The following is a 24,403-nucleotide window of genomic DNA, read 5'->3' on the forward strand; positions in this document are numbered from 1 at the left end:
GCAGTATGTTTCCAAAAAGTTAACAAGATAATTTCCTTGATCTCAAAAAAGCCACTCATCATATGATCAAATAAGCAAATTTCCTAGCAAATTCTTAGAAGTTGCGTGTTCTTGATCAAAAGCAAAATTTACTTGTGATATGGTTAATTTAATTTTATAACATGTCTTCTTGATGAAGACTCTTTGATGTGACAAAACAGAATGTTTGAGTATTAGCATATGGAGAATTGATTGATTGATTACTTCAGTAAATAGCATTCTCAAAGATGATTCTGATATATAACAGATAAGCTGGAAAAGAGAAAATGAATTAGCTGTAAGTAATCAGCATTGCTCCTGAGAAGAGAAGGTGAAAAAGAAGCTGCAAATCATCCTTTGTGAAATGGCATTGCTTACTTCTAGTGAGAGTATCCCTTAGGAAAGCATTTTTATTTATTTTTTGGTAAATAACAAAATCCGTGTAAAGATTCAGAAAGGAATACTTATTTATATTTTACTTACTTGTAAATTACTTATTTTTGGCTTTCTCTCTGCCTTCTTACTTTCTTGTTGCACAAATGCCTTTCTGTTAGATGACAGCATGTTGTGTAACCAGGTGAAATGGTGATAGTTGTGCAGAACTGAAATGGTTGGAGTGTAAAGTAAGCAGAGAGCAAATGTAAGGCTGGCTCTGTTTGTAGGGACTGGGATCCTAAGGGTGAGTCTTCTGCATGTTACGGCAGGGAGTGAGGGCAAACATGTCTGGGACCAACTTTGCATGAAATTCTTCATATGAGGTTTGGCTGAGAGCATTTAGCCCTGTTTGACAGTAACCTATTGTTGTGGGGTTGGTGGGCTTTTTGGTTTGGTTTTTTGAGTGGTGGTAAAGTTTTCCCAAACTTTCTGGGATGCTTAGTACCAGTTGTCATGACTGAATCTTAAGGTGCTTGAAGTTTTGAAAGGAGGTTACTTTGGCACAAACTAGGAATTTTAACTTAGGATGTCTTCTTATAAAATTTCTGTTACCAGCTGGTATTTTAGAAATAGTTACAATACATCTGGATTTACTGATGCATTTTCTGCAGGGAAGCCAATTATTTATACAGTAAGTAAACCTGGAATAAAAACTTCCAGTATCTAGATGTATGAACCTGTGCTGTTTCCTTTTCAATCTATGCTGCATGAGTACAGCATCAGATTTCACATCACATACACTTGAAAATGATCTTCAGCAGTTTGTGCTCAGGGTGTCCATAATTCTGAACAGTTCTGGATGGAGCATTTTAAATTATTATAAGCATAACATCGAGTGTAGAATAACATCAGCTCTGAAATACAAAGGTCTAACTTGAGGTTGAGAGTTGAGGAGAGTTCAAGGTATGGAGTTTTATCTGAGCTCCCTGTAGTATTTCTTCTTTTAATACTTAAAACAATTGCAATTCACTGCAGACTCTTTATCTGATACTTCACGCATCTCCTTATTTGTTATGCCTCTGGGCTCACAGGTGGGCATACATGCATTAACTGTTCTCTAAAGCCAAGTTTTAATTAAGTGAAATGGATATTCAGTTTCAAATATAATGCATTTCCAAAATGATGGGTGTTTTTCAAGCACGTACATACAGCTGAACTCTGCATAATTTCTTGTGACACGATTGCATTTCTTGGAGAGACTAAGGTGGGAAAATGATCTTTGAGACCTGACCTGAACAGTATTTCTGTGAAAAGAAGTCAAACCCAAAAAGAAGCAGTATAATTAGAACTTCCTAGCATGTTTCTTTTTTCCCCTTTTGGGGAGAACTGCCAACCCCAAAGGGCGGGCAGCTGTGGCGCTGTGCTGTTATGTTGAGCCCATGGCTGCTCCACAGCCTGTTCCGCCCACCCCGCCAAGAAATTGCTGTGGTTTCATGTTACTCAGAAAACTTCTGTGGAATTGCTGGTGGGGGAAGGGAAGGTTCCTTTGCTCTCCAAGATGCCAGTGCCACTGAGCTGTGGCAGACTGGAGGAACATCTCTGGTCTCAGTGATACCTGAGAGGTTTTTCATCAGTCCTCTAAGAACGACTTGATTCAATGTTCACAATGCCTTTTCTTGCTCTGTATTTAACAGCAGTGATCTACCCAAGGTTATCTGGCTCAGCACCTGCTCTTGCTCATACCCTCTTGTTTTGCAGGCAATGCACTTTTGAAAGGAACTTTCTTGATCTGTTTACAAAGGGTTCCTTTTCCATTTCTCTTTGTGTGAAACATTCATTCCTTGTTTTCCTCTACACACTGGGATTGAGCATGGATGTGCTTCTCGCGTGCATGTATCTGAGGAATACCAAACTTTTTCACAAGATTTTTTTTCCTTCCTGTAATACATTTTCCTTTCCAGTTTAAGAAGAAAAACAAATTTAATTTAAAAGTATCTGAAGTTTGGGAAAGAGAAGTTGAGTTTTTAATTAAGTACTCCAGAGCAGCAATTTTTCAACATTAATTGAATTGTTTGTAGTGGATTTAAGCAACACCTTTTCAGGAGCATAGACCCAGGGAGGGGGAAAATCTGTTAAGGTCTTAATGGCTAAAGTCAAGCTGGTATTGAAAAGCTGCCTGGGAAGCAATAAAAAAAAAATGGCCCTCAAAAAATACAGCAGAAAGAGAGAACTGGTCACTAGTGGAGGATAGCACTGGACCTTGCAGGTTGTTTGAACTGCAGTTGGTGGCATTAAATCCAATGGTAAATAGATTTATAATAAAAGTAAGAAGTATTTTCCCTTGTGCTGTGTTCTGAAGTCTCCTTCCTTAAACTCCTTGCTGGAGGTGAAACCATAAGATGGTAGATTTACAGTGCTCTCTGCTGCTGAATAGCTTCTTGTTGCTTATTTTGTGCTACAAGATTGACATTCCTAACCAGGAGCCAAAGGCTTCATGTTCTATTTGCTTCTACTCTTTGCATTTTCATAATGCCACTTTTCCTCTTTTGTGCACTCTTTTTCAGTAAAGGCCCTGTGGTTTGCAATTTATTAATTTCCTATTTAATATTTAAACTTGCTGTAAGGATGTAATTAATCTAACAAATGTAATACTTCATTTTATCCCTTGATTATATTTCTGTTAGATTTGGCAGCCTGTAAGTTTTCAGTATTATGTCCATGCAAGACAAACGTGAGCCAATAGTTCTTGGTCTCCAAGGCTAATACTGAAATATCTGAACTGCTAAACATTCAAGGAAAGATCTACTCAGTATAGAAAATTTTATAAAATAAGACTACAATACTTTTTTCATTTTTAATAGATTAAGAAAGATGTCCTTTCTGGAAATGAAGACTTAATGGGATTTTAATATATTAATTTTCCACCTGGGAAAATACGAGGAAGGGGCTATATACCAAGCTATCTCTCAGCCTTTTATTTATTCTCTTGGGAAACATCTGTTTAAAGTACATATTTTGTGGAAAAGATTGAGTTTTGTGGCTGAGTGTTCAGTAATTTTCTTGATGCATTTTATTTTGTAAGCTCTACCTGTGTAGAGGAAGGTAAACCGACAGTAAAAGAATATTTGTGCCTACCCCCCCCAAAGATGATGTAATTTATTTGTTTATTCCAACCTATTGTGGAAGGTACTCTGTATAGTTTTCCTTGTAGGAAACAAACACAAATGTAAGAATGCTGATAAACCCTAAATTGTTGCTATAAGAGAGCCAAATGCCTGTGGTGTTCTACTGCTCTTCAGACACGAGCTGATTTAAATGTCTTCCCATCAGAATATGGTTTTGTTATGGAAGGAAATTACAGTAACAAATCTTATCTAAGTTGCTTGATACTAATGATGTACACTTCATGGCGTATCATTGGCAACACTTTAGATCAAAGATAATCAAAGTTCAGAGTTGTGAAACAGAGCATAGGATTTACAGAGTTGGATATGTCAAGATTGCCAAGATTCTTCTTTTTTTTTGGACTTAAGTATTTGTCTTTTGATTGTGACATATTTGTGTTTTGAGGGTTAAGCACGAGTTTTAAGTCTGTGTTGTCCCAGCTGCTAGTGTGAGAAAATTGTAGTTTAAACTGTTTGATTTGTTTTATATGAACAATTATTTTTGGTATTTTGAGGCAGGCTAGTCAAGAGAATTTATTCCTTGTTCTGTAGGCATCGGAATAAGCTCCTAGATGTCTTGTCTGACAAGACAATTTTGGGCTTTCTGTATCATTAGTCTGTGGTCAGCTGTGCCATTAATCTAGGCAGAGATGATTACTGGAATGGATTTTGTCTGCAGAAGCTTGTGGGGGCTGGTTGATAACGTGACACTTCCTGACACCATTTATAAAGGTGTTGCATTATGTGGGTGGGATGAGATTGGCCTGTGATCAATTTACTCTTCTGAAAAGAACAAGTCAGTAGAAAGAAATGGCACTGCAAATGTGGAGAGAATATTTTTATAAGGGGAATATTTCATATGCACAAGGAGTTCTCCAAAGGCTGATGATATGAAGGGCAATTGAATAAGACACCTGGGTAACTCTTTTCTACACTGGACTTGCAAAACTTTAAAGACAAAGGGACTGCTCAGAGATGGAGGACTGACTGAAGAAGATGGCCATTCTGCCCCTGGAACTGTGGCTCCTGTGGCATGTACTGAGACAAGAATTGCATGTCCAAGTGACAGAGACTCATGAGATCCACACCTGCAGGTCTCTGGCTTGGTGGTGTAGCAGTGAATTGGTCCCAGTGGGACTAATATTCTGGAAGTAAATTGGAAAGAGAAAGCTTTGCTCAGAAGGCTCAGGGGCAGCCCAAGGACATTGCAGTAGTGACTGGAGTAAATCTGGTTATGGAGTTCCAGCAGTGTGCAAGAGAGGATGCTTGTGCTTGTCCCTTATAAAAGCTCTGGTGCTGAATTGAGGAGAGAATTGGAAAAATTGTCCTAATAACATATTCACATTGACATTTTGTCTCTGCTAGAGTGGGGAAGTTAAAACTGCCTGGGGAGAAACTAGAAGAGACAAAGGGAAACTATTTTTCCTCCCCACCTTGCTGTTGCTCGTAAAAAAAAGTTTTACAATAGAACGAGGAACATATTCTCTGTCACTATTTACTTCAGATTAAGTATTTCTGGTGTATGGGTGACTTCCTGCTCTGGCCGGTCATCAAGATTGTTTGACAGCAGATTGTTTGCTGCCTAGGGTACCTCATAATAGCAGTGGTTGTGGTGGAAGGGACTGAGGAGTCTGCAGGAGGGCTTGGCTGTCCCACTGTGCTAGTGAAGGAAACCAGTGTAAGACCCAAAATAAATCTTGTTAATTGTTTCAATACTTTCGAATTTTGCTAACAATTGCATCTGGCTTTCTTTTTTTTGTCTTCAACAAGAAATCCTTCTTCTAAAAAGGAAAATAATATTAGGCTCAAAATTAATATTGACATAAATACTCAGGGTTTTTTCTGTCTTGCAATATACCCACTGGTTGGAAAGTAGAAGAGAAAAGAATTGAGAAGGATGAAATGTTGCCTTTACTGTGTTGTGAGAGCTCTGCCCTCACTTCTGAGGATATCGGTGTAAGGCTTCCATGCTGTAACCAAAAGAGCTTCTTTATGGTTGGACATGGCTTTGAAAAGTTGCATGTTATGCCATGACTTTCACATCAGCAACTTTACTTGCTGTATTTGAAAACTCAAAACATAGTATGTAATTTTTAGTTTGAAATGTTTTGTGGGGAAAAAATTCCTATGGTCCTTGTGATATTTGGACTTCGTCACAGATGAGCTGTGCTTAATCTCTAGCTGTAAACTTTCACATCTTAATCAAGTTGTGGTTTTTTTGTGTTGTATTTGATTTTGGAAAAGAAATATATTGAAAACTAAAATATCAAACCCATAGATCATTAAGTTTCTGACTTTAAATGTAAAGGCTTGCTGCTCCATACATGCTGCAATAGTGCAGCATCTCAGCCTTGTCTGGTGTGACTACAGAGCTGGACTTGGCATAATGCAGCGTTACTGATCTGGTAGCAGAATGTGCAAGAGTCTTCCTGCCCACAGCACTGCACTAAGTGTTCTTCTACAGAGCTTTCCTTATTCTCCCTCCACATTTGGAGTAGACAACGCACATTGATTTTTATTTTTCTGGGTTTTGTTGTATCACTAATTATCTTTCCGTGTTTACAGCACTCTCTCTCCAGAGCAAATATACAATTTCTTACTTTGCCCTGTTCTTTTTGAATGTTGCTTTTAATATAAAGAAGAATGAATACAGTGTATCATCTTTGTTCTGTTAATAGGAGGTATATTTTGAGTAGTTCATGCCCTTCAATCTTTGTGGAATATAGCCTGAGAGAAGAATGAAGAAGAATTTTTACATATGGAAGAAAGTTGTGTAGTCACATTCATGTGTTAAACTACTGTCTATATAAGGTTGTAATGTTTTTTTTTCTTTTGATCCACCTATGCTTATTATTTTTCAAGATTGGTTCTGTTCTAATTACATGAATGGAATTTTTTGTTTGGTTTGTTCTTGAAAAATGGTCAGGTTGTTAGGTTTAATTTGATATGCTTTCAATCTCATGAGTCTTGCACTTTTGGCTTATACTTATGAACACAGTTCTGCAAGATGTCCTGGTCTGAACCAAATGGTCAATAAAAATGAGCTTTTGTTGGGAGTGAAGTACTGCAACTTGTTCTAGGGATTTTTCAGGATTGCTTGGAGTGTAGCCTAAGAAGTTTTGGCAGCCCTCTGGCAGACACATGAAATACAGGCTGCACCGAGTTAACAAAAATAATTCTTTTTCTCCTGGTTTGAAAAGTTCTTGACTTTGAGATTAATTTTATCCTGCTGCTGTACTTTCCTGCTGTGGATGGGTAGTATGCACACCTGCTTCAGTTAGCAGGAGTTGTGGAATTGACATCTTGCATGTTAGAGCAGAGAGAGAGATGCAGCTGAGGTAGTTAAACCAGTACTGACTGTAAGGTTATTCTCAGGCGTAGAAGAAAAATTCCTTTTGCTTTTTGAGTACAGTATCATTTTCAGCATGTTCATTTTCAGCAGGTGGATTTCAAGATGGACTTTTCTGACACTGGGTACTTAAACAAATTCTTTGAATGGTTTTTTGTAAGCCTTTTAATTCCATCCAGGAGGGAGTGATGCTTGCATGGTTATCTATGTTTCATTGCAGTTTGTGGCTGATCTGTATTTTAGTCTGAAAGTTATTTATAATACATAAGAATGAAACTTACAAGTATCTCCAACTTTAATGGAAGAATATGTAATTTTCTATGTTGCAAAAAGCTTCTGGTTTCTCCTTTGAGTACTGTAGATTCTTGCATTCCTGCCCTCATTATTTTTTCCTATTTTAATTCCTTTACATCATGCCTTGCTATTTTTTGATAGAAAAATACCAGAAATTTATGGAGTCCTAAGCATTCTAATATAAATAATAGTAAAAAATTAATTAACTCTTACTATATTTTTTTCTTGCCTGATACAGTCTAGATTAATATTAAGTTATGTAGCTAGCATTTCAGCATTATTGATTTTGACAGTGTTAAGCTAGTTTGGGGATCTTCTTGAATTTAAAAAAAAAGAAAAAAGGAATTAATTGAAAATGCCTATTCTCTCATTCAGTCTTGGAAATGGGACAGATGACAGAAAAAATTGAATAGATTACTTAATAAAATTTAAATCTGAAAACAGTCACTGGTACAACAAATGATGAGTGGTTTATATTTAAATGGTACTCCTGCTTTTAAAAGGGATCAGTAGGGAAGGTAAACAAAACACAAGTACACTAGTGGACCAGTGCTTTGTATATAAATGTGATTTTTGGAAATAAGCCTGCTAGTAGTGTGTTGGTATCTTGGCAGTGTAAATAGTGATCTTTTATTTTGTTTAATTTACTGTGTGCATCTGCAGCTGTGGGCACTGTGCAACACATTTAAACAAGACTAACCAAACCCTGGTGAATATTTTCTTATTACTTTGGAAGCATTCAGGTTATCCAGTATCTTGCTGCATAGTTATGACCTAACTGTCCTAAATTTGCTGCTAATGTTTTCAAATATGGTGCTTCTCAGGCTGTGAGCTGCTTTTCCTTGTGCATTCACATATTAAAATATTGTTGAGAATGATCCTAGTTACTCAAACAAAAATAAAAACCAGATGATTAATTTTCTATTTATTGTCGCAGCTTATAGGGTATATTTAAGAAGTCTACATAATATCATAATCCAGATTTCATTTCAGGGTGTTTGGTAAAGTCTGTACACTGGTTCTTGTCAGTGAAAAACATTAAAGTGTAAATAAAACTAGTTGTTTGGGGATCGAGATTTCCTGCTGTGAATGTTGCCTCATGTTCTAGATTTCATTTAATGCAAATTTTCTAATTTTGTTTTTAGGTCAAACATCCGGCCAGACTATGCAGACACAAGCTTTCATGAGTTCAAAATGCACACCTTCAGTCGGGTGACATCTTGCAAAGTCTGTCAGATGCTTCTGAGGTATTGTAAAGGTTTTTTGGGTGCTGGTCTCCCCGCTTTCTACCCCTATAACGTCAGGCTGGATGGGGCTTTGAGCATCCCAGTGTAGTGAAAGGTGTCCCTACCCATGGCAGAGAGTTTGGATAATCTTTAAGATTATCCCAACCCAAACTCTTCTGCGATTTTATGTTGCATATTATTGATATTCTGAAAAATGAAGCCACAGCATTTTAGCAAGGGCATTTGAGTGTGGGTGGTGCCTTTAAGTACAGGCATGGGATAAATGGACTTCAGGTATGCTCCTCCTTGTCATAATTTTTTTCTTCGTTTAGCAGTGCTTTTCCTGACTACTCAGACTGACCTGTATTTTCAGAGATTTTTTTGTTTTTGTTTTTTCCCCTCAATGCAATACAGTCTAAGTGACTGTGAACAGTGGTGCAGACGTGCTAAACTTAAAAGTCAGGAGGGCTAATTCCTGACTTTGGAGAAGTGTAGTTGAGTTACTGGGTCTGCACCAACTGCTGATGCTGTGGAGCAGCTGTTGTGCGTTCAGGACTCAGCCCCCAGGATGCTGCCTGGGTTCTCCATGGGCCACCAGCTGGGTGCTCCCAAGTGTGGTACAGAGACATGTAGAGGAAGTAGCAGCTCTGAGTATTACCTGAAGTGTCCATGATACGTGTTTTAAAAACTGCACAAATTTAAAGTCAAGAATATTTGCTGTACAGCCTAAAACCTACTTAATGCTTAAATAGACCTTGAAGCTTACAACTCTCTTGAACTGGATGCTGTTCTTCATGGTGCATAGGCAAATTCCCACCGAGATGAAGTGAAATGTAGAACTGTAGTAGGATGGATGCATAATGGTACAATTTCAAGTGTACTGTTGTGAAGTAGCTTTGGCTTACGTGGAAATGGAGGCTATTCTACTAGTAGTCTGAAAGAACTGTCTGGTTGTGATTTTGAAATGGCTAGTAGTGACAGAAAGCAGATGAACTGCTTGTTAGTCAGTTGACACATTTTCTCAAGCCTTTAAGGACTATCATTATGCAGAACAACAAATGACTTCTAATACCTTCTGCCATGTCTCTTATGTCCTTTATGTGTGGCATTTGTCACCTCTAATGTATCACTACCTAATTTTATTTTACAGGGGAACATTTTATCAAGGCTATTTATGTTCTAAGTGTGGAGCTGGAGCACACAAAGAATGTTTAGGAAGACTAGACAATTGTGGCAGGGCTAATTTAGGTGGTAAGTCATTTTAATTGTTAGAATACCATTTTTAATTAGGACATAAAACTTGCTAGATATAATTAAGGTTTAATTTACCTCTAATTTGTGTTTATTGTAACATGCATGCTTGTGAAGCTACCATTTATAAGCACAATTAGAATTGCATTTAGGATTCATACAGATTTTTATTGCTACTAAATTGAAATGTTCCAAAGCAGGAGAGAACTGTTACAGGTCAAATCAAATTTCTTCATCAGTGTTGTATACAACAAGGAATTTCTCTCGTTTCAGTTGTGGACTGCTTATAAATAACCCCTACAGTGCAGCACATCATCTATCATCCTTGTACTTCTCGCTTTATGTCAATTTTTGTGTTTTCCTCTCAGTTCCTAAAGCTGTTTGTGTTGCCTCAGCTTCCTCTTTCATCTCTTTGGTTTCCATGGTTTCTGTCCACTCACAATATTCACAAAAAGGTGATTGATGGCTCTCTACTTCTCACACCTAAGAACGATATTTTTTTCTTCTTTTAATCAATTGCTTTGTGAATTTCTTCACTGGCCACTGTCACTTTGCACTTCCCCTGTTGTTCTGCTCTTTGGGACTTTAAGGAATCTTTTGATTTCAGCTACCATTTGGCCTCCCACAAATAACTCCAAAAATTTGACATCTTCCTGTTCTGCTCAGTATTATACCTGTAAATCTCTTTCTGACATCATCTGGATCTCTCTGCTAATGCTCAGTGTTAGCCCCCAGCACTGGCCGCCCTTCCCTTCCCTGTACCTGCTCTGTTGGTGGCAGTGAGTTTGTTACACTATTGCCACAGTCATAAAATCCTAGCGCCATTTTTGACTTTTCCCTCTGTCCAGCTTCTCAAATGTTCTTTTTTCTAAAGATTATTTTGAATTGCTGTTGTGTTTAAAAAAGAAAAGCCATTGGAGGCACATAATCATTTCTGGAAAGTGGAGTTTTTATATGTTGGACAAGTTTCTAGTCATGTATCATTCTCACTACTTTAAAACCTTTGCATTCCTTTTCAGAATTATTTTATCATAATTTGTGAAGTTTCTCATGTCTCACATACTTCACATAAGCTAATGTGAAGTATTATTGGGTTCCCAATATCCCTTGGGTTATTTTCTTTTTGACATGAGTATCTACCATCTTTGTAAAATGCTGTTGCAGAGATACTCTCTCTCCCACTTTTGAATTACGTGATGACTTCATGCACTGCTCTTTATTAAGCTGCTGTTTCCAAATTTTGACTCTAGCTTGTTCCTTTCAACATTGTATAAGCTTGTTTCTGTCTTTGCCCCTGTGTGGATTACTTCTGACTTCTACTTGGCTTTTGGCTCTCTGTGCTAATCACCTGTCCCAGTCTTCCATGAAATCAACAGGATGGCAGGCCCTGAATTTTGCTGGAGTCAGTAAACTTTTTTTTTCTCAGCTGCTTTTCTGTGTTACAAATCTTCATGCTATCCTCCAAGTCTGAACTCTTTACAAATCATCTTTTTGTAGATCTAAAAACCATACAAGCAGTCACAGTATTTGTGACTGAAACCCCTTTTGGAACACAGGCTTTTCACAGAACCTGCTGCAGATATTCTAAGGAAAGTAAATATTTAACATTATCTTAAAAATTGAATGTTTTAAAGCAGTTACTTGAAATTAATAGAGTGGAGAAACAAACACGTACTGTTCTCTCCAAAAGGACTGTCTTCTGTGGTACAAACCACCCCTACTTCCATTCTTTTTCTTTGTCTTGCTCCTTTTCTTTTAATCACTTCTGTATTTATATTTTAATTGGATAGCTGGCACCCCAGGAGGCAGGAGCTTGTCTTTCTGTTCCTCTGTAAATATCTGTGGACACATATGGTGCAACATGCATCAGTAAGAATGACCATAAATGCCTAGACAAGAAAAGGTCTGATTTATTTTAATTTTCCTGCATACTTAAGTGATGCTGTAGAGAGAACAAAATAATGGTAACATTCCTCCTTCTTTTTAGTGGAATAAATCATAATTTTTAAAATTCAAATAAGCAGAACGGTGGTTTGAATTTTACTTTAAATCATCTTCCTGATGTTTGTAGAATTATACTGTATTGAAATTGCAAGCAACTGGATTGATAAGATCCTTTTTTGTGTTACGTGTTTTGGTTACATCCAGATGTTCAGTCCCCTGTCCTCTCTTCAAGCTTCACTTTCTCTTCTTAGTCTGTTTTTTCTTCTGTGCAAAGGCTCTGTGGTTGCTGCAGCTCTCATACAAGACAGGAGAGTTGTGTATCTCCTGCCTGCTCCTGAGGCAGAAGGACAGGAGGTGCTGAGCTGTGTCTTTGCTTCATCTGCTCTGTGGTTATAGCGGCAAAATGCAGCTCTGAAGCGCAGCCCTTGCTGTACCTCCCCTTCCTTTAACAAACAGTGAGCATGGAAAGGACAAGAGGTTTTGCTTACCTGGCTGAAAATGTGTCATCCCTCCACCTGACAGAGGGACTTAGGCCAATGAGTAGGAAACGAAATCCTCAGGTTTTTCTCCACTGTTTTCCACTTTTACTCTTTATTTGCCTTTTTGAAGAAAGAAGTGTTGATTGAGCAGTGCTGGCTATTCAAAATGAGCACAGACCAAGGAATGGTTTAAGGAGGAGCTTTACCAGTACCTGCTTCCCTATGTGGGCCTGAAAGGGATGAGACAATCAAAAAAAATCTCTAAAATATTGATTAGTGCAACTTCAATTTTTTTTTTTTTGGAGCTGTTCCTTTAACTATTCCAAAGCTATACTGAGAAATGAGGTCTCCCATAAATTATCTTTCATGCTAAGCTATGAAATGTCATGCAGACATAAAGATATAATGTAAAATTCAACATCTTCACTGCACTTTGTGGAAGAAGCATGCTCTGTAGGCACAACAATCTAACATGTTTTTAATTTTGAATACTTTTCTTTTGAAATATTTAGAGAAATTAATTTATGGTAAATATAATATTTTTAGCAGTGTCATTTGCAGCCCCTGTGGGGAATGAGCAAAGGCTTGTACAGCAACAAAATGCCTGGAACACTTACTGTATTGCTATGTTTGGGCTGTTTTGTTGTGTTGGTTTGGTTTTTTCTCCCCACTTTATTTTCTAGGGGACTATTACAGCCTTTTCCCCAAGGTATAATGTACATGAAACTGAATCATCCTTTTGGAAACTGGACATTATTATTCCCCAGTCATGTGGTATTAGTTATGGCCGCAGACATGGAATATATATCTATATATGTGTAGATATATGTATTTTCTGTTTAGTCTGGTGTTCTGTCATTCTGCCAGTGCCATTCCAGATGCTTCACAGCAAAGTGCAAATCCTCTGTGTGGCAGACAATGTCCAGGAATGATGCTCCTTGCTTGATCCTGTTAAACTTTCTTCCTTCCTTTTTTGGTGTTTGAAGAGTTTTTACATCTTGCTAATGATTTTGCATTTCCCTTTTTGGAAATGTCCCACTGCAATTCAGAGTGTTAGAACAGTGAGTTCTCTGTGAACATGTGACTTCAGGCTTTTGTGAGAAGTCTTGACTGACTGCTTCTCTATGATAAATTATTTTGACTTCTTAATAGTGTATTCTCTATATGGAACAGTTTCATTTTTTAAACTATCTTTTTATGAGTGTAATTTTTTCTATGATTCAAATATTTTTCATTCCTATTCTGTAAACCTCTTGTACTTCGAGAGGCTTATTTAAAAAAAGGTGATCAGAGTTCAAAGCACTGCAGTGGGAATATGCCATTAGGTTTCTCAAAGGCTTTTGAATTTTCCTCAGCATTTTCTGGTTTTGTAAAGTTTAAGGTTCTGTTTCCTTTATAGACCATGAGCAGATGTTTTTGCCAGCCTTTCTGAAATGATGCTTAGAACTTTCCTGAGTGGATTAAATCTTCTTAAATTTCATTCCAAGTTGCACTTTGAGAAAATTCAAAAGACACACATCCAAAGATAGATGAAACCTTTTGAATGACAAAATTATTAAGTGTCAGATTTAGATGATACACTTATGAGAGAAACATTGACAAAATCTGAAGATGAATTGCTGTGTTCTCATACTATGCCTTATACACAAACATATGCCAGTTCTTCAGATGTTTTGCTTCAAAGAAGACCAGTTCAGCACATTGTAGAATTTTTAGTGATAAAAGATGCAGAGTTAATCAGTTGAATTAATAAACAGAACAAAATGTTTGCATTTAGCCCTAGGGTTTTCTTGGTTGCTGTTCCTGCCCTTGCTGTTCTAAATCAGCAGTGCTGGTTGAAGTCTTCTGTGCTTGTTTCTGTCATTATTGATTTAAGGTTTTTTCCCCCTAAAATGCTGTCCTTTACATCCTCAAATAGTCCTCTACATTTTCATATATTTTACTTTTCTGCCCTATCACTTAATTTTTCTGTGATTTGGAATCCTTGCTAATGTTCTGATGAACTCCTGTGAGTCTTCAACCAGACTGTATGAAATCCTTAAACACAAGGATTAGAAAATGGATGGACATGCTTCTGTCACAGGCCATTTATAAAGACATACATGGTGTTCTTTCCTCTGCTGACTATGAGGGCATCTCCTCTCCCTTGTTACATCTTCTGGCTTTTCAGCTGCATTCCTGAGTCTCATTTCATGGCCATAGAGCAATTTGACTCCTCTGGTGATTCTCTCCCACTGGCTGGATGGGTTTGTGTCTGGGAATGCTTCAGATTGGGGCCTTGGGTAGGCAAGAATGAGTAAGACACACCTTTACTAGCCAAAGGGAGAAGCTGTATCCCTTGTTGTTCCCACTTCCATTGTACAGTCTGTTCTGTGTCCCTTGCAATTTCTTCAGAGGCCTCATAGGATTGATAAGACAGTATCACTCTGCCCAGAACACACTGAAGAACTCGTCTATTTCCTAGTCTAAACCAGCAGAATGAACAATTCATTTTTATTTCCAGACTGGAATTTTTCCAAGTCCATCAAATTATTTTGAATTAAGTATTTTCAGGCAAATGCTTGCTGGTTCTACTGACTCTTGAATATTTCAATTGGAGAAACCACCAATGATTCTAGAATCTGAAAGTGTTTTGAATATTTTAAATATAGTGCCAAACCCACAGAATTTTCTTCTTTATATTGCTTTTCCCAGGGAATGTTAAAGGTGTGTCTCATCAGGTCATAAATAGATTAGAAAAACATTAGCTGGTCATTTTTATAGTAAATCTTACTTAATTTATGCACAATTTCTTTCTCATTTGGATAATTTCTTTTGGAAAGATTTTATATTTCTTTCGATGGAAAAGAAGTTTCTTCAGCTGTGAGATGAACTAAAAGACAATGCTGGCATATGAATGGGTTAAGTTTAGAATTGCTTTCATACAGTAATGTGCATGCCCAGTGATACAGTCCATGCTGTTCATGTCCTAATTGCTTGCTACAGCACATTAGAGATTATTCATGAAAAGCCTGTGGTCTTGACATCTCAAAAGAAACCAGCAGCTTTCACTATTTACATTTTTGCTGACTTAATCAATAGTTGCAAAGTTGCTGGCTCCCCTCCAAACCTCTTGTGTCAACAGAATTGACAAGTAAATGCTCAAATCTCACAAAGTTCATTGGAGTTATACCACTTTTTTAAAAACTGCAACAGAGGTTGAGCTGTATTGCTTAACTAATGATTCTTGCTCAACCTGAACAAAAGCCAGTTAGGGCACTTGATATTTTTTAGGATCCTACAGTGTAGTATATCTGGGTCACATTTCTAATTTTGTTTTGATTGAGTAATGACTGGCTAAATGACTGGAAAGGAACATTTAGTCCCACAGCTCCTTCCAAGGGATTTAGTTTATAGCTCCTGCATTTTAAATATTTTGAGTTTTGTTTTAAAATAGAAAGGTGAGTAGTTTATTACATATACTTTTTATTTACACTCTGTTTAGTTAGCATGTAGATCCAGCTGCTCTGTTGCATCCCTGAAGAACAGCTTACACCCATTTTCTGAGCTCTGTTCTCTCACTTACTGAGACCAGCTGCTGCTCCTCTTGCTTCTGTAGTAAAATATAATTATCAAAATGTGACCCAATGGTAATGTGGCCTCAGTGAATAAACAAGAAAAACCCCATAACTGTACTGAACTATGGCAGTAGTTGACTGTCAGAACTGAGAACTCACTTGATGAGTGAGTTTCATTGGCACACTGGTGCTGAGCGGAAACTTGAATTAAAGTTGTCATGTGTAAAATATCTGCTGGTAGATATCCTCAGGCACTACTTTTTTTTCCCTCCTAAAAATAGAAATTAAGATTTTCTTGGTCTTGTACTTGTGTTATGTTTGGAAAACTGGTCTTTGATGAGGACATGATACAAATATTTCAATACAGAATACTCTGAAATACAGGCCTAAATAAACTGCAATGAAATAACAAGTCTTAATTTTTTGAATAGGCTTTTAGGTGGAAATACAGACACTGGATATTGTGAAGCCACAAATGGCCTTTTGGTCCATCAGTGTTGGTTTTATTTTAATCCAAATCTCTCACTTCCCTTATAATGAAATTTATTTTACATGAATGATCAGGAGTATTTGTTATCTTCTTATGTAGTGATTTCTTGAACTCAGTTATTCAGTTATTGAAAGCTAATCACTGAATTTCCTAATTATTTATTATAAAAACCTTTGGGATGCCGTGATGACCAGATGGAACTTGTTCATCTAGTTGGATTGGGGATATTTTCTAGAGGTAAAAAATAATACTCAACGGCAATGTTTGAAAATCAGATTAATTCATTCCAGTTGGAGGATAGAACACCATTACCGTTTCAACTTTTTGATAAATGGCCTGCTGAAATAAATGGAAGTGTTTAGAATATAGAAAAGAAAGAAAACCTACAAATCTGGGATAGATGTTTTGGCCTCCTTTGCAACTACTTACCTGTATAATTTGCCTTCATTTCGAGTAATTCATAGTGCCGAGATCAAACATTCAAAAGAGGAGATTTTATTCAGATTTTGGCAAAAAATCTGAAAGGTGTGTCAGATTGTAAAATACCAAAATTTTATTGAATTTCAGCAGCACTTGGGCAACTAATTCCCCTCAGGCTGCTTAGAAAACCTCAACAGACTACGTGCATCTCCTCCTTTGGGCAGGCTTCTTATTTTTCTTCTCTTTGCTCACTCTAGAAACGCAGAGGGATCCCTCTGGATGGGTGGCAGTCCCAGAGGAGCTCTCGGTGGCGGTGCTGGCGCGGCTCTGCGGGCGTACGTGCGCGCAGCGGTGCCAGCGCTGCGGGGCTGTGCCTGCCCAGCCCAGCGCGCAGCCGCGGGCTCGGCCCCGGCACGCCAGGGCTTCTGCTTTCCCACACTCTCTGCCTCACGGAACCTTTCTTTGTGGAGCAAAAGTTAAAGTTTATTATTTGTTCTACTGTGGGCATGCCTTCCTGTCCAGAAGTTTGTGCAGTAAAAGTTTTCCACTGTCCTGAAGTGCACAGAGAGCAGGAATGTGCAGCTTGTGCTGGGCCTCAGCAGTGTGTGTAGTGTGAGAGGCAGACGCAGGCAAACACAGCTGTGTGTGCTTTGGTAAGGCACCAACCCAACATCTCGAGTGCACCCAAATACCTGCTGTCAGATTGGACATTCAAAGGACATGTAGGAAATATGTCCTCTTTTGTGCCTTTTGTGATGTGTGGTGGTTTGTATGTACTGAAGTGTCACTGGCTTTATTCAGTCTTTCTGATGTCCCTCAGGATTTTTCCCTTAATTTTTAAGTAGTACCATCAAATTTATAGTAAAAGCAAATAAAGCAGCGGTGGTGTCAGTCTCTGGTATACTAATGCAATGCTGAATTGAACATGAAACACAAAACACTTTGAAGCAAAAGGTATACATTTAACCTTGATACACCTTGTCACACTGTGAAAAGACAGGAAAAAAAAAAAGGCGTGAACTCGACTTGCAATCAGCTGTAGCTTTGAGTTCCCAACGAGGCAGTATTTCTGCATCATTTCTGCAGTGTTCTCAGGGCTTGTCAGGGGTGGTGTCCCGGCCTGCCGTGCCGCCGCTGGAGCGTGCAGGTGCCCTGCAGCCGGAGCCAGCCCGGCCATGGGCGCAGCCCGGCGGGGCCAATGAGCGGCGGGAGCGCGGCGGGGTTTGCACAACAGCGCCCGGCGCGCCCGGGCTCGGGGCGGCTGCACCGATCAGGTGGCAAAGGAGGCAGCAGGGTGTTCTGGTACACACGCAGCACAGGCTGAGATTGCTCTGTAAAAGGTGCACAATTTGCAATCAACAATAATGCCAATTTTTACTTATGTTTCAGAACACGGAAACGTGAAACATGAGGTAAGGATTCATTTTCTTTTGCATGTGATGTTTGTTTTGTTGGTGGCATAAGAGCTCCTTATTATTCTGTGTACATGCTGCTGGAGCAGGTATGTTTTTCTTGTGGGTTTGCAAACAGATTTGTTTAGAGTGCTGTAGAAGTTGTCTAAGCAACAAGGTATTAATGATTAAATACAAATGTTTTCTGCTCCAAATGTGAATTAAACTTGCAGCGAAATGACAGTGCTGTGAGCACTGAAAAGGGCGGAGATGCTTTTTTAAGCTACAGGTAAGAAAACGTACATTGCTTCACAACTAGTGGTTAGATCCTTACTGTTCCTAGACAAAATCTGGCTGTAGAGTTAAAAGTATTCTTTTTTTTTCCTCTGCTGTGCCAGAGAACTCTGGGGTGATGAAGGATTGGCAGGGCAGTGCTTGCCTCTTCACGTGAAAAGATTATGTTTGCAGAGGTGTCCTGTGGTATGGAGTTTATGTAATCTGGAGAGATGTTAAAATGGGACCTGAACAGAGGAGCTGCTGTGACGCGCATAGTGTGGCTTGCTGTCAGCCTAGGAAGGCTGCAGGCCACCCTGGGTTATTTTTTGGCCAGCTCCTGGGACCTCTTCACTGTTTTGTCTGTCCCATCTGACAAAATAGAGGCAGCACTTCAGACCAAGAGTATTATAGCTTCTAGCACGTATTTTAGATGAGATGTTTATGGTAATTGTTTAAATGACATAACAGTTATGAGCAGCATGTGAGTATAAGTGTTGCTGCTCTCCATAGGGATGGCTGTGTTTGATGCTGTTGTAGATAGGGGTAATGGGAGGATGTTATTGCTGACATGGCCGGTGCAGGGGTAGCTGTGTGCAGGCCTGACCATGGCTGTGCTCTGATGTTTGAGCGGTTTGGGTGTCACTGTAACCCCAGACAGCAGTGGGGCTGGGTGAGGGCAGCTCTGCACCCTCTGGTGAGCTCCTGGCATGTAGGCCCCAGGTGGGCTCCTGCTCCTGGCAGCCTGCAGGGGATTAGTGTGGTGACGGGGAGCTCTGGCAGAGGAGAGGGGTGTGCTGCCTGTGCCCAGCCCCTCCCTGTGCCTGCTCTCCTCACTGCATCCTCAACCATGCCTGTGGCCAGGTCCTGCCCAGTCTGTCACGTCTCTGCCTTGACAGATGTGCTGAGTAAGGGCACTCTAAACTTTGGGAATCACCGTGTGGTCCATTTTCTTGATGCCTTTCCAGTCCTGCAAGTGGCAAGCATGGCTTGAGAGCTGTGAGCAGATCATCTACTGGATTTAGTAGACAAGACTGCCAGGCTTCCTAAAGCTAACCGTGGTGACCATACTGTGTCTGGATGAAAAAATAGGTCTACTGTTTTTTTCTAGTTAGGAAAACTAAGACCTCCTTTCTGGAGCTATTGATTTGCTATTGCCTGTTGAGTTGATCCAAAACATCAGGATTACATTAATTTTTACCAAGACTCCTCTTTAGGTGCCTGCTTTCATTCTCTCTGTGCAGAAGAAAACTTAAGCATGGATGAGGAACTGTCATTTTGAAAAACATAGATTTAGGTTTTATGCCAGTCAAGAATCTACTGGTAATTTATTAGGTTTAAGGGTATTGAACTCATTTTTATACAGTTCAAGAACTATTTCCTTGAAACCATTTTCCAGCCAGTCCTTTGGTGTATATGACTTGAGTTGTCACAGTCCGTCTGTTTTTATTTCAATTTAGCATTTCTCTCTCTCCCTTTGTACTTTTCTGAGTCCTGGCCCTTTCCCTTTCTTGTGCAAATCTGTGGGTGCTCACCAATCTGCATCAGTCCATATCAGTTACACGGCTTCCATCTGTAAAAAACAATAGAGGATATAACTGAGCATTTTGCTTTTATCTAGTACTATTATCTTCATTGTGGTATCAGCTTTAATTTTTTATTCTATCCTCTACAGATAAAGCAAAACTTGTATCCTTGATTTAATTATACATGTAGAGTACAAAGAGGACATGTCCAAGGACTTGAGAGTTTGAAAGCCATTTTCAACCCAAGCTTTTGATTTTGCTTGCCTGCTACAGGGCTTGGTAATTGGGTTATGCCTCAGGTTACTGCTTTCTGCTTGCCTTGGTGTGTGTCCTGCATCAGCTTATATCAACGGCGAGTAAATCAGAGCAACCTAATTGTTCCCTTTGTTATGCAATGTGCCTTTCTCTACTTGGTTTGATTAAAAAATAAATAAATGCATGAATCATCATGCAAGTTACCAGATAAAACAAGTTTGCTAAAGCAGATGAGTAGTTTGCAGATATGCATTATTGCACATTGAAATTTCCAGGGATCCATAGTAAGTGTCTTAGTGTATAAAATAAAGAAAATAAATTGAAATAGTCTGAATCTTGTCAGAGAGTTTCTCATTTCACACAACTCTGGTTCCTCCAATTTTACAGAGACAGACAAGTTACTAAATATATTTAAATACGGGCCCAGAAAATAAGGAAATTAGGCATTCCAGGGGGAATTGTAGTTAGCTTCAGTTTAAAGTAGAAATAGTGAAAGTTTCTACCATATTAAAGTAATGAGTAATGCAAGTGGCTTTGACTTTTGTGTTGGTGGATGTTATCTGGGGCAGATAATGCCAGACTGCATGTTTTTCCCCTATCCTATTCATAAATTATTAAAAAATACATTTGTTCTCAGTATCAAAAAATGCTGATGTATGAACAAACCTTCTGTGGACTCAGACTCTTTCAGCCTAGTGTCAGAAAAAATGGGATATATGAAAAAGCTAGCAACATTACTAAGAATATTTTTCAAAGTGTGATCTTTTGACGAGATAAAGATAATTGTGTTGGTGGTTGGGGGAAATAACTCTAAGAAAACTAGCTTTGCCTAGTAGATTGTGGTAATGAAAGGATTGCAGTGAGCTCCCATGAAAACATGTTTATTCATATCCTTGATTCTTATTTTTGCTCTGCAGAAACGAACAAATGGAATTAGAAGAAGCTCTAGACACGTGGACCCAGGTTTGTGTCATGACTTTTTAATACTTAAACATTAAATAAAAAGAGTAAGAAAGCTGTAACTTGCTTTGTTAAGTTGCATTGTGACTACTATTGCCATGCACACAATGCTGAGAACTTGACTGCTGAAGTCATGAAGGTCTGAAGCGATTGCTCTGTTTGTGATTTCAAAGATATGGTCAGCTGGTTGAACCCTTAATTGTTTTCCCTTGTTTTTTCTTTAAGTAGAGCTCTGGTTCTATTTGAACAACAAAATGCCTCTGGGCTTTCAGTTAATATGACCCGCCCGACCGTACTCTGTAGTTTTATAAGAAATAACTAAGGGATGGATAGCAGACAGTTTTTTAAAGTTCAGGTTCTAAGTCTTTAAGTTGTGGGTATTCTCAGCTTTTAAATGTAGTGGTGCTCAGTGCTTAACTGTTAAGAGTTGCTTTTCTGAAAGGCATAAATCAATTGCAGTTTTATATTGAGCTTCAAACTGATGTTATTTTTCCTGTTAGTTTATAGTAGATACTTCTGTGGAATCATGGCAGCAGCAGCCCTTAAGAAAATTAAATGCTTGGTTATAGGTTGTGTACTCAAGTGGGTGAACATTTCCTCTGGAGACCCATTATGTGTCTGTATAAAATATTCAATGTTTTTCAGTGTAACTCTGTGATATTTTTAGTATCGTTTGTGTCAGTAATTACATTTCTGTCCTTTGTTTCTTGTATAGTTTAATTACTGGAGATTTGTTATGCAGATATTATTTGGAATAAAAGTAAGCTGTGGATTATTAAATATTTCTAGATGTGGACATCTGAGAATAGTTGGAGTTAAACATTAAACAGGATGGCAGTTCTGTACACCACATTATAGCCTGGCAGAGCTAAGTACTTTTCAAAAAGTAGGAATGCTGGTTGTGCCACTAGCATTGCAGCTGCCTTGGCTTGGAAAGTCTAAATGTTGTAACTAGCTGGAGCAGACCACACCTTTCTTACTCACGTACCTTTGACATGTTTTGGAACACGTATCGTCACTTTGTTCCCTCTAGCAAAATAAACCTGCTCCATGATTCTAGAAATTGTTCTGTGTGTTGTGACGACTGCAGCCATAAAAGCAAAAAATGAGCACCCTGTAACTCTGAAAATTAATACAGTCAGAGGGGAAAACATCGAGGGTAGGAATCAAATAATGCAGAAGGGGATGATTTCGTCCAAGTGTTTGCTAACAAGACTGAGTTCTTCCCAGTCATTGGTGCCTGTTGCAGTGAAGTGTAATTGCGTGCTTGCAGAATAGGCCTTATAGGTTCAGTACCTTTAAACACAGCTGTCTCATACAGAGCCATAGAAGGTCAAGTAATTTAGCTTTGAGAACCTTTTGAGTATGCTAGTGATTTTACTTGCTTTTGAAGTCTGATGGAAGTATTTGCAGCATCTTTATATGCAAGGATGCTTTAAAAGTAGTTTTTATTGAAGACTAAGTACCACGGAAATCACCAAAAATAGCTGAATTAAGTAGGTGTTTAAAAGTTGTATGTAGCCAATGCCTAAAATACAGTTCTGCTTGCACCCTGCCTTGTCCATTTACCTACACAGAACAGTTCTTTGAGTTGTTGGGATAATCTTGTTATAGAGTGAAGTTCTTGGTCCTCATATTTTGGAAAGCCAAAAGAAATACAGAATGTTTGCATGAATTTTAAGTCCCTTTCTTAGAGACATGGCTCTAGAGGAGTCCTTACAGAATGTTTTCTCAATTTTTAAAGGTTTTAAATAAATAGTAATGAGAAATATATAACATGCTAATGTGCTCTGTACATATACCATATACTGTCAGTTTTCAAATGAAATGAGGTTTTTGTTTTGCATTTTGTCAAGATAGGCATTCTGTGTCCTCCTGTAACTCAGTGGGTATACCTTTATAGTCTTTGGTGAACTCCTGGAATCTATTTTGCATAATCTAAGTACTACTGTTCATCAGCACACTGCCTGAGAGACAGATGCTATCCAGAGGGCAGTGCTTGGAAGAGATCAGTCATGTCATGCATACTTTACTGCATTGAGCCTCAGAGCTTTCCAAGAGCACTGACATGCACAGCTCTGAAGAGTCTGAGTGCCAGGATGCTCTTTTTGCTGAGAGAGGTGGTCAGGAGGTTGACTGCCAGACTGCTTTGTGTTTAGGAGGTTTGGCTGCTGCAGCCTGTGCTGTGATGGTGCTGGAGCTTGGTGCTAGGTTAGGGAGCTGACACTTGCTGTGAATCAATAACCAGCACCTGCAGTGACTGAGCAAATAGTGATGGAGTTTGATATCAGCAGTAAATGCAAATATTTTGGGTTGTAACTTTTCAAGATTGTTCTGTTATGTCTGTCTTGGCTATTTTAGTGAAGAATAATGAATAGCATGGTCAAGTTAATGCATTGGTGCTTCTCTTTTTATGCTTAAAGTCAAATTCAACTTTTGCTGACCCAGCTTAGCCTGGAATGAAAAATCACTCAAATTTGATGAGAAGTAGTGCAAGTTGAAGGATGGTCTAAACAAAACAGTGGGAGGATTCTGGATTAAAATATCTTGTTTTCTGCAGGTAAAGCTTATTGATGAAGGAACCTATTTAGCTGAAGTACCCTAAAGGCAATAAATTAGTTTATAGCTTTTTTATTTTTGTTTCTTTGAAGTTGGGTTAAAAGTTTTTACAGTGACAGTCTCCTCCTTGAGATTTGATTTGTGCTGGATAAGAAAGAAAGGTAGAAGAAAAAATGATTAATGGATGATGAGTCAGAGAAATTCCCATGAAATGAAAGCAGTAATGAGAAAAATGTGTACAAAAAGAACACTGCAGAAACTGTACAGGTGAAGAGAAGACTGGAAATCCTACAAAATATGGCTTTGTATTTATGCTGTGCACTAGGCCTTCAGCCTGCAATCCAGTTGCAGAGAGCCTCCTGATTTGCTTCATCTACTAAACTTTAGTGGGACAGGTTTTAAATAACCTCTCTTTTGATTAAGCAGGAGATAATAAAGGCCATCGATGAAATGAGCTGGTGAATACATCTGCAGCTGTAAATCCAGGGAAAATTTGGTCTACAGCTTGCATGTGACTGTAGAACAACATAATTCTGCTTAAATACATTTGAGAAGCGATCAGACTGATGTCAGTTTTTGCAAAGAATGAGCATGTGAAATGATAATTATATGACATTTTATTCTCATGTAGGGAATATGTTTAAGCATGGAAAATACACCCTTGGCTTAAATGACAAATGAAGCATTTATATGTATATTCATAAGCGCAAATTCTTATTGTGTGAATTCTTGAGAAGGATGATACAGTCTGACCAATGTTTTTAATGGAAGTAACTTTGTATTTATTTTAATATGAGTAAAAATTACTGTCTGTCTCAGCTGTTGAAATAGTACAGTGTATGTTTGCTGTCTTTATTTTTTTTTATGGTATA

At 38.4% G+C, this 24,403-nt stretch overlaps 1 protein-coding gene across 3 annotated transcripts in view; it reads left to right on the forward strand.

Moving 5' to 3' along the window:
- VAV3 (vav guanine nucleotide exchange factor 3) overlaps positions 1-24,403 on the forward strand; it is a 147,257-nt gene that overhangs the window by 77,022 nt on the left and 45,832 nt on the right. For all 3 annotated transcript variants that reach the window (XM_058030245.1, XM_058030247.1, XM_058030246.1), the window contains exons 16-19: positions 8,346-8,447; positions 9,577-9,677; positions 17,957-17,979; positions 20,930-20,975. In XM_058030245.1, the coding sequence (XP_057886228.1) occupies positions 8,346-8,447; positions 9,577-9,677; positions 17,957-17,979; positions 20,930-20,975 (272 nt within the window). The remainder of the gene's footprint in view (positions 1-8,345; positions 8,448-9,576; positions 9,678-17,956; positions 17,980-20,929; positions 20,976-24,403) is intronic.

The sequence above is a fragment of the Melospiza georgiana genome, chromosome 9 (genome assembly GCF_028018845.1).
Source record: "Melospiza georgiana isolate bMelGeo1 chromosome 9, bMelGeo1.pri, whole genome shotgun sequence".
In the NCBI taxonomy this organism is placed as follows: Eukaryota; Metazoa; Chordata; class Aves; order Passeriformes; family Passerellidae; genus Melospiza; species Melospiza georgiana.